Source organism: Tasmannia lanceolata, unplaced genomic scaffold, assembly GCF_043159265.1.
Source record: "Tasmannia lanceolata isolate RefF3 unplaced genomic scaffold, GAP_Taslan_0.1 ptg000018l, whole genome shotgun sequence".
NCBI lineage: Eukaryota > Viridiplantae > Streptophyta > Magnoliopsida > Canellales > Winteraceae > Tasmannia > Tasmannia lanceolata.
Window position 1 is genome coordinate 63901379 of NW_027518695.1, and position 11099 is coordinate 63912477.

Genomic DNA, 11099 nt, shown 5'->3' on the forward strand with positions numbered 1-11099 from the left:
GTGGAGTTAGTGCAGTTATCAAGTGGGCGGGGTGATTTAACCAGATGGGGTCGCGCATTCGTGCGCCCATCAGGTAGTAGTGCCATTATCAACAGATATATTTTCTATATATACAAAAATTCAGAATTACTGTAAGAAAAAAAAAATTTCGCAGACGAGAGAGAGAAGCAGATCTGAGATTTCAAAATCCTTTTCATTTGTATTCTTCTTCTCCGGTGGTATTTTTCCGGTCAGTTGTCTGCAAAACTCCAGTCATCTTCTTCGGTTCTTTTTTTTCTCCCCCGGTTTCTCTGTGTTTTGACCTTAGATTTAGATCTTGAATCCCTCATCCCTTCCGATCATTTACCTGAGATCCGGCAATACTCCGGCCGGCTTCCGGTCATTTTCCAGTTACAGAAGAGATCTCTGAAACAGAGAGGGAGAGGAGCAACAGATTTCTTTTTATTTTTATTTTTTCCAAATTCCCATTCTTCTTCCCTTTCTCCGATCATCTTCTCCGGCAACTCACGCCGGAATTCGGCAATTTGATCCTTTCTACGATCAACTCTTTTATTCTTCTCATATTTTTCTGCTTCATCTCAATCTCAGATTTCCATTTCAAACTCTTCTCAAACCCTATTTTCCAACTCAGAACCCTAGATCTAAGACAGATCAAGCCTTTATTCTTCAGAATTTGATCTCTGAATCTTTTTTTTTTTTTCCGGCGAGCTCCGATTGATCTCCGATTCTTTTAAGCCCTAACTTGCCTTTAGAATTTTGGATCCTAGCTTGAAGATACCTTGGATTTCACCATCATTGAGCAAGATCTATCACACAGGATAGTTGAATTTCCAAATTAGCTCAGTCATCAAAAGGATTATTATTCCAATTGATAGAAGGATCGAATACAGCAAAGGAGAGAGGATCTGTAAGCTTTGGATCTGAAAATTGGAGCTTGTTGTCTTCGTTTGAAAGATTCAGGTAAGTTATTTCTATTAATCTATTTTATTTTCATTTCATAGCTCTGATTTGTTGAAGTGATGTGAATTTTCAGATTTTCATCCTCCTATATTTGAAATATTTTCTTTAAAAATGATTTATGAATGTTGATTATTAGATGAGGATTGTAGCAAGTATTCTGTTTGTTTAATCTTATGCTGACGGATGAGTGCTTGTTCTTGGAACCTTAATCAGGCTTTCTTTATGCTATATAATATGGCATAGTTGTTTGTCCTCTTGTTGTTTGCCTATATGTTTTAAAGGTGTCATATAAATTGATTATTTTTCATGAGCGGTATGCTCATAGAATGATTCTTGCTTTACATATTGATTTTAATATGATGTATGTCTTAGTAATGCATAATTCGAAATAGGTATGCTTTTATTGATTGATTTGTGGTCTTTAATATTGTCTGAGAATTAGTTTCAAAACCTTTGTCTCCTCTTCTCTATGATTAGTTAATGATGTTGGACCTCGATCTGTATAATATGAATGTGGTTATTCATTTAAAAAGCAATTCATGTTTTGGATAATATCAGTTCTCCATTCCATTTTCCAAGTTCTGAAATCTTGAACATGTCATTTTTATGTCTTGAATTCATTAGAATGGAATACTTCTAATTAGGCTAGAGACATTGTTGTTTAGGCTCATGTCATTTCATATATCTCTTCCTTTCCAGCTTATACTGTCTGATTTGTAGAAATTTCTCTTGAGAAGCCTAAATAGTCTGATAAAGACAATTTCATGAGGCAAGAAGGTTGAATGCAGTTACCTAAATTAGGCTATGTCCATTTAGCATTTCTTTTCCTTGCATGTCAATCAATTAAAAATCATTACTAGTACCTGAGTTTTCTTTGTTGTCCAATTTATTTCCCAAGTTGTTCCTGTTGCTTGCTCTCGCACCTTTTCTTGATGGATGATGTTTTGTCATTTGAAAATTCCATAGATGTCTTGTTCCCTGTATTGAGAATCTCTGATGGCTCATATATATTAAAAAATATATATATTGAGTATTGTCAACCCATCACAGGTCAGGTCTAGCTTATTGTCCTAGCCTGAATTTTTAGGTTTGACGGGTAGTGGAAGGGTTGGATGTGAAAAATTGAGATATTTGGAGTCTCATCTTCTTTTCTTTATCTTCTTCTTTAGAGTTTATCTTCGGTTTTAGGAGACTTCCCTACCTTTAGTCTCGAAATTTTCACTAGTTTTAGGAGCGTTTCTGTTGGGTTTTGGCGATGAGAGGTGACCACCTCTTAAGCCAAAACACCCTTTCTCGGGGTTCATTCGGATCTTTATGGATTCATAGTTGTGTAGTTTAGGAGTTTCCTATTTTGGCTTCTGGACCTTATCCGATCCTTAGAGATTTGCTTAGTCCTATTAGTACTCCCCTCTTGTACATAGTAGGCTTACTTAGTCTTTTAGATACTTTGGTTATTAGGTCCTTCATTCGTGGTGAGGGCGATGAAGGCGTTAGCCCAAGCCCATTCTTTTAGAAAGACTTACCTAGCTATGGTAGCACTCTTTTCATTCTCTTTCCTTATATAGAGAGTTTTTGGTCTTTTAGATATCCTTCTTAGTCATTTTCTTTCCTTGCATTTCATTGTAAGGGCGATGAAGAAGCTATCCCAAGCCCATCTTTTAGGGAGACCTACTTGGTCCATGTATTATCCCTTTTCCTTTTGTCTTTTATAAAGATAGCCTCAAGTCATTAGATCCTTCCATTCATCGCCAGGGCGCTAGCCTAAGCCCACCTTAGGAGACTTGCCCAGTCTTGCTAGCATTTTTCTCTATCCTACCTCTGTGTCTAGGAGACTTACCCAGTCTCATTCTCTTGCTAAACCTCCTCTTTGTGCGTCGTTTGGTTTTGGGAGAACACCTTACTCGGCTTGGCAACATACCCCTACCCTTATGGGTATTGGGTTGCACATTTGTTGCACCCTAGGGCTAGGTAGCTGTCCGGCCCGGCTGGGTGTTTTTCCTTTGCCAAATATGCACAGGGTCTCTTTTTTTCCTTATTACTTGTGAGCTTTATTTTGGTTTGATAGTCCACTAGCATAGGAATCCATCCTTAGTCTAGAGAGTCAGTCATCTTGTTCAGGAATCAAATTCTATCATCATAGGGGTTAGGATTTTATCCAACCTTTCATCAGATCATGTTCTTCTATCCGCTCTTGCAAGGTATAGGATGCTGTCCAACTCTTGCAGAGTCGTGTTTCTGTTCATTCCCCCGCAAAGCATAGGATGCTGTCCAACCTTTGCGGGATATCAGGAGTCTGTCCTCCTCTTATGATGATAGGATTCAGTCCTCAAAAACATCAAAAACATCAAAAACATCTGAAAAACCAAAAATCTCAAAAATCTTGAGTCATTAGGAGAGTAGTTAGGAAATCTGTTCCGAACTACGTTGGCTTGATCCCTTTCAACAGGGTACGTAGTGCAGCTTGGGATCCACATCCCAAGTCCAGCCAAACCTTTAAAAATAAGCATTTTAAATCTTTCAAAATTACAAAAATCTTTCAAAATATTGTTTTTTTTTTTTTCGAAAGGATCTTCCTCTAGAGTTAGGAGGTTGTCCTAGTTAGAGAGTTTTTGAGTCGGGATTTGCTCCCTCGTTCGTTGTTTGTTTGTTGTGTGTTTTATTTGTTTGTGTTAGAGTTAGGAGTGAGTCCTAGCTAGAAGTTTTACGCCTCCGTCTGGTCAGTTGGCGATCCACATCGCCAATTGATAACTAGGTCTAAGATGCGATAGATCCTACTGTTTTTCTTAGGATATACAGCCTAGCTACACTTAGATTATAGGAACCACCTGCATTAGCTTAGGGCTAACCTGCATTTAGTTAGGGCATATAGGGTGTCCTAAAATCTACAATCCATTGGAATTTAAATAATCACACAAGAAGCTTTAAGAACTAGTCCGATCTTTTAGATCGAGTCTAGGATAGAGGTCTAGATGTCTTAGGCATCATAGTTTAGAATAGGTGCGAAGAACTACGTTGCCTTGATTCTCGTGGAGGCGGGGATACGTAGGCTTCTCTGGATGAACATCAGATCATCTAAAGACTCGGGCCTAGGTATAGATTAGAGTTTTAGGGTTGTATGGTATCGAGTCATTTTCTATGTTTTGCAGTGTTTTCTTACTTTATTGCGCATACCTTATGCTTTTAGCTGTAGCATGCATGTGTTTGCACACCAGAACTTAGACACCAATTTAGGTTTGACATTCATAACCTAGTTATTCTCAGGTGACACTTTTATTTCTTTTATGTGTGTTTATTATTCCTCCGAGACATGTATGATTAGATAGACGTCTTCTCGGAGATTTGTGTTCCCATTTCATATGATTTTCGCCCAAAACTCTTCAAAATTATTAAGTAAATGGCATAAGAGACCAGGTGTTTGCACTTGGGCGGATGAGGTGCTCTTTAGACCTTCCGAATTCGTAACCAGGCACGAACCTTCTTTTATATCTCTGGTTATCCGTTGCAACAGAGCATAGTATGGGATCCAGGGCCCATTTGCCTATTTTCCTTGGATGGCGACTCTTCTTTGTTTAAGGTACGCCTCGAATCTGGACTAGTCCCCGAATCGAGAGGTATCTCACCTTTGTATCGCCACTCATGCTGTGAGGGGCACTTCTTTCGAGAGTTCCTTGGTAGAGCTCTCCATTCACGTGGATGATCCATAGAGACTGTTAGCGTGTGGGGGTCGTCTCCCACCGCCGCCTCTCTCTCGGATCGGGGTCCACAGGCTGGCGACTCTGCTGGGGAATTCTTGGAACATTGCCTAACTCTGTTAAAATGCCATTTGTTGCTAATTTTGAAGAATTTTGAGCTAAAATCATTATAAATGGGAATTTAATCGCTTAGAATCCAGGGGCACCAGATAGGTGTTTAAAACAAGGGATTCACACATTGCACAGCATACATCATTTTGTTCTTTATTTTCTTTTATTGATTTTCTTATTATTGGCTCCACGGGATAGATATAATGCGTGCCTCATGGGATATCACTATCCAGATGGTGCTGTTGTATCTATTACCAAGCTATGCGCCAGTGCTGCAGTCGTAAACACTCGGTGTACTTGTGTTATATACTTAAAGTATGGATCATATGCATAGTACCTGATATTGAGTCCGGAGCTCTACTTTCATTTTACATATATTATGTACTTAGATATATTTGTTGATTTAGTAAAACCCAATTAGGATCTGCATGTGCTTATATATATACTGTATTCATATAAGGACGAACATGTGTTGCTTACACATGTTGGAGCCTATATTTAGGAGCTATGTCCTATCCTTAGATTATTGTAGCTCACCTTATGTGACTACATCGCAGTCCTAGTACACTCACATGTCTGTCTTGAGTCAAGTGTCTTGACTCTGCGGGATTATATTTAGGGCTGGTGCCCCTGGTTAGGATATATCTGTATATATCTATATTTTGATTATTAGATTAGAGCCTACTCATTAGTGAGGCTTCCTTATCTAATCAAATTAGTCATATCAGTCCGTTCTTCGGATCTAGACCCGACCAGTGGCTTTTACTTGCCCTCTCATGGTCGTGGCCTATCTTTTGCTCTATTCATTGAGATTTTTGTCCATATATCTTTTGATTATAAGATCAGGACCTACTTTCTAGTAGAGATTCCTGGCTTGAATCAATCAATCATGTATATTCATCTTTCAGATCTAAACCTAGCTAGTGGCTTCTACTTGTCACACTCATAGCTATGGTTTATTCCTTGACCCAATGATGATAAACATTACCTGTTTTCATCCTTCAAATTCAAACCTCATTTATCCATTCTTTTGTTGTATTACTCAAATTATTGTTCGTCCTGTCTTAGATATGGTCGATAGCTTGTCTGCTGTCTCTATGACCATAGTCTATCATTATTGATCTTCTTGATCGTACATTCTTGTCGTCCACCTTTCAGATTTAGATCCGGTCTATGATCTACTTTTGTCATTTTATGACCGTGGTCTCTTCCCTGAGTTTCTGATCTTCAATGGAACATTTGATGTCGCCAATTATATCCTTCTTGTGATTATTGGTTAAGTCCATCTTTATTCTTTGTTTATTCCAAGTTATTCTCCATTCCCTAATCATCCCATCCCATTCTTTGTGTTTAGGTTAAATCATGGCGAATAATGTGTTGAAAGGCTGGATAAGCGAGACAATTAGGGCTCTTCCGCTAGAATCTTCGGACAGGAGTATGGCTGATCGGTTCATTTGTACCTTCAATCATTTGAGTGTGTCTGATATAAATTGGAAGTTTCTCCAAGCAGCCGCTGGATTCTGGGATCCTAATCTTCATGTTTTTCGATTCGGATCTTTCGAGCTTTGTCCTATATTCGAGGATTGGTGTGCTTTATTAGAGCTCCCAACAGAGGGACTTTGGATACGATCTTCGAATATAGATTCCTCTCATTCTATTTTTTGCAAGCTATTCAAAAATCAAATCGTTGATGCTCTTCCATGCTTAACGGATACGTGTGTGCAAGTTCAAAACCTCATTACCCTTTTTTCCGAAAACGTCGATCCTACTAACTCTCGTTTTCAAAGTTGTCGACGCAATGCTTTGATTTTTAGTGTCTTTGCGCGATATTTCATTCGGAAAAACCCTCGTATTGCTCCGTTAACCTTGTTAACTGTGGTAGACCAAATTAACGAAGGGAGAAATCCTATCCCTACCATGTTAGCGGAGATCTTCTTGGGATTAGATCTTATTGCTTCCCGAGAAATCAAAGACAATTTCTGTGGGTGTGTGAAGCTGTTGTATGTCTGGCTTGGTGAAAAATTTCAAATTCTTCAGCGACAAAGTCAAAATCCGTATATCTTGAAGAATTTCTGTACATGGAAACCAATAGCCAATCAACCTCAATCTATCGATGAATGGCACAATTGGTTACAATATGTAGAGGAAAGCCAGTTTCGTTGGGTAAGTCATTCGTGTTTCCATGTTTTTACTAGCACTTACCCGCATTCATTTGTTTACCTCATGGGTATCGAGAAATCTTCTTTTTATGCACCCATGCGAATTCTCCATCAGATTACGGGAATTCCATGTCCTCCCGGAATCATAGTCCCTCCTCTTTGTGAAGATCTCACTCCTGATCTCGTCCGATCCATTGTGGCTGCTTGGGGAAACAAAAATATAGAAAGGAGGTTAGGTTTATCTCGCAAATTCCGACGTGGAGAAATATCGGAAGAGCCCGCAAGCCGGAGAGCTCGGATTGAGGAACCTTGAAGATCCATATCATGTTTTGTTATTCCGATTTCTGCATTTCCCATTATTGTCAGTCTGTTTATCCAGCTGTGATCAGAGATTAATATTTTTCATCCGTTGTAATCACAATTTGAATCTTATTAATGAAAGTGTGTTTTTTTGTTTCTTTTGTCATTGTTTGATCAAAATAGTTTATCTCGATTATCAAAATTTTAATCTAGTCTTTATATTTCCATATCAGGATTCTTGATTGAGCAACCATTGCTCCTAAGAAAATCCTCGTTTCAAAACCAACCTGGTCCCGTCAGACATCTGATTCCAGGCTGAGCCGACAATCCTTGTCACCTTTTTCTTTTACTTCTCCTCTATCACCTTCCTTGAATTTTCAAGAAATACTTTCACCAGTCCAACCAACCCCTAAAACAATGGCAGAGAATGGGCAAAATGGTATGGACACCAATGAAATGATGAAAGTTATCCTGGCGCAATTGGGCACCATCAATGAAGAGATTGCTCGCATGAAAGCTGATAGAAGTTCTACTTCCAGAGAGCATGTAGCCCAGCACCCTTCTGTTATACCTCCTCCTCCTCCAATGGCCAGGCCCGCGGTTTTGAATGTCGAGGACGATATCGAAGATGAGCAGTATGCAGAACATAATTGTCTCCCTCATCTGGAGAGAGACAATGAGGGTAGAGCGATGGCAGACAGAATAGACAAGCTGGCCCAGGAGATGGAAAACATAAAATTCCAAGGCCCGAAAAAGCTGAATATGGCCGATTTTATGATCTATCCAGGAGTCACACTGCCTCCTAGATTCAAAGTTCCGGACATGGATAGATATGACGGGACAGGGTGCCCTAGAAGTCATTTGATGTCAGTGCTTCCGCTTCTGCAGCAGCATGGTCTATCTCCAGAGCAGGTTGCTCTCTTGTTTCCTCGATCTTTAGTCGGAGTGGCTAAGAAGTGGTTTCTGAGCCTGAAATCTGAAGAGATCCGAACCCTAGAAGACATCGCCAATAGATTCGTCGAGCAGTTCTCCATGGAGGAGGGGATCGACGTAACTAAAAGAGATTTGAAAGCTTTAAAGCAGGGCCACAATGAAACCTTCACTTCCTTCATCCGCAGATGGAGAAGGAAAGCCGCGCAGATGACTCATCGTCTGCCAGATGAGGAGCAAATCAAAATTGTTGTGAAGAATTTGTCTCCACAATACTACCACCACATGGCCATCCAGTACTTTCTTGATTTCAATCATCTCATCAAGACGGGAACCCAAATAGAAGATGCATTGTCTAAGGGTTTGAGATCAAGAGTTCCTTCTGATTCAAGAGAAGGAAAAAGACCTATGGTTGCACCTAAGGAGGTTCATAGTATGAATACTGCTCCGCCAGCGCGGAGAGTAAATTTTGGTGAAGGTCGCCCGGAGAGAAAAGAGCCAAATCGATTTGACCCTTTGCCATATTCCTTGTCAGTGGCATTGAAGAAGCTGTTGAGGGATAAGAAAATTGAGTTGCTAGAACCTAGGGAGGCTCCGAATCCTCTCCCGAGGTATTGGAGGAAAGATTACTATTGCGAGTACCATCAGGGTGTCGGACATCTGACTGATCGATGTATGGCCTTGAAACATAAGATCCAAGACATGATTGAGGCAAAGAAATTTTTTGTTGAAGCTCCTAACGTCACTCGCAATCCTTTGCCGACACATGCAACCCCTCCGCCAAATGTTTATGCACTCCTTACCAAGGAAGTTGTTTTGGATTATTCTCGTATTTGTGCTGTCATCTCTGAAGAGCCGTATGTTTTGAGGTGGGAAGAGGGAGACAGTGATGCAGAAGATAAGAAGCCTTATGTACTGTCTGCTCGAGATGGGGGATCTGCAGAATCCGCCGAATGTTCATATGTCCTCAAATTTGAAGAGGGAGAGAGCAGCGAAGAAGTCCCTTATGTTCTAAGATTAGAGGACGAGGATTTGTCGCTCTTGAATGACCAGTGTGATGAACTCCGTCACGTCACACGTGGTGGACGAGTCTTCAAGCCAGCTGAGCTCAGAGTCGAGAATCCCGCTGAGGTTGCAAGAGGGGTTGACCATCAAAATCAAAAGCAGAAACAGAGTTTAGATGATGAGGAGGACAATTTGCTGAAACAGCTGAAAAAGACACAAGCCAATGTGTCCATTTGGGGTTTACTGATGGCGTCGCCAAAGCACAGACAGGTTGTGCTTCGTGAGCTGAATTCGTCCCAAGTATCAGTTGAGATTACTCCTGATGAACTGGTCAGTTTAGTGGCCGCGACAAGAGCTTCCCGAGATCTGTCTTTTACAGATGAGGACCTGCCTCCAGAAGGAAGAGACCATGTTCGCCCTCTCCGAATAACCATAATCTGCAATAAAAAGAGAGTGCCGGAAGTCTTGATTGATAATGGGTCAGCTTTGAACGTTTGCCCATTAAGTACTGCCACTACCCTAGGGTTTGAACCAACAGATTTCATACCATCTGAGCAAGGTATATTGGCGTACGACGGCACTAGAAGGGATGTGATCGGGATATTGGCCACTGAGATCGAAATTAGAGGAGAGACTTTTGAAGTCGAATTCCAAGTGCTCGATATCAAGACCTCTTTCTTTCTTCTCCTGGGCCGACCTTGGCTGCATAAGGTCGGAGTTATTCCTTCGATGTTGCATCAGAAACTGAAGTTCATCCGGAATAGTAGAGTGATTACAGTACGAGGAGATCCAGAGCCTGAAATTGGGCAGATAACTGCCGAATCAGTTGATGAAAGTGCCAAGGATGTCAGCTTGACAGGATTTTCACTAGAAGTCTCTACTATAACTATAAAGGAAGCCATGAATGAGGAAATCATGTTTCTATCAAGCACCAATGTCAGTGTCGCCAGGATGATGCGACGGTTCGGTTATATCCCGGGAGCTGGCCTGGGAAGAAACCTGCAGGGTCTGACTGAGTGGCCATTAATGAAGGCAATAAATGGATTATTCGGATTAGGGTATCAGCCTACTCGAAAAGAAGTCCAAGAGATGAAAGCATACATGTTGAAATGGGCTAATTGTCGCCGCCAGGGTTTGGAATTTCCTATGGGTCCATTCAGCATGATCATGAATGGTAGATTCAGAAAAGAAGGGGCTGACTGTCCGTTTTACGGTTTTTCTGAGCCTTGGTATGATGAGGCTGGGAAAAAGCTGCCGGGTCTTGAAATCTTCTTCGCAGATGAGCTGCCGAAAAACTTTTTCTTTGAGCAGATAGCCAAGACAGCTGAATCAGAGAAGCAAGACTCGGATTGGGTTGAAAATTTTGAATCAGAATCCCTAGACTCTTTATTTCAGGTTGAGGCACTGGCTGTGGCAATGATTGGAGGAGACGCACCCTTCATAAACCCGAGAAGCTCCATTACCCCAGCTGAGGGACCTTTGGATAACTGGACCTCACAGGTTATACCCCAAGTAGTCTTTCAGCAAAATCCAGTCCCTTCAAAAGAGTCAGTTGTTTCAAAATATGTGTCAGTTTCGGAGTCCGTCCCAGAGTCTGTCATTTCTAACTTTTCTTTTGATGCAGGTACTGTAGAAGCCGGGTCTATTTCTGGAATGGGTGATGAGCCTATTCTTGGTGGTGTTGAGTCCGAGTTTGAGGACGTCTTCACTGATTCTTTGTCTGTACATGTTTCTCATCGTGTCGATACTGATGTCGACTTATTTTTTCATTCTGTTTCAAAGTCTGTAGCGCCTGATGTGGGGGAGTCATCTGATGTAATCATTCATTCTGATGAAATAAAAGATTCTTTTGCTTACATTCCTGTACTTGTCTCTTCTGCTGATTCTGCTTCTAAACCTGATCAAGTAACTAATAATGATAATCAAGACTCCCCCTCTAATG

General features: G+C 40.8%; 1 protein-coding gene across 1 annotated transcript; it reads left to right on the forward strand.

Annotated features, from left to right (window-relative positions):
• Positions 1–7639: 7639 nt before the first annotated feature.
• LOC143850601 (uncharacterized) lies at positions 7640–10790 on the forward strand. Its single transcript, XM_077359833.1, has 4 exons — positions 7640–8272; positions 8411–9811; positions 9899–10657; positions 10782–10790. The coding sequence occupies exons 1-4, from the start codon at positions 7640–7642 to the stop codon at positions 10788–10790; spliced, it is 2802 nt and encodes a 933-aa protein (XP_077215948.1).
• The last annotated feature ends 309 nt before the right edge of the window (positions 10791–11099 follow it).

Excerpts from the sequence above, each read along its gene's own strand:
- LOC143850601 (XM_077359833.1), top strand. The coding sequence starts at position 7,640 with ATGGCAGAGAATGGGCAAAATGGTATGGACACCAATGAAATGATGAAA. Across the intron at positions 8,273-8,410 it reads CCATGGAGGAGGGGATCGAC|AATTTGTCTCCACAATACTA; the intron begins GTAACTAAAAGA and ends ATTGTTGTGAAG. Across the intron at positions 9,812-9,898 it reads CTTTTGAAGTCGAATTCCAA|AAACTGAAGTTCATCCGGAA; the intron begins GTGCTCGATATC and ends ATGTTGCATCAG.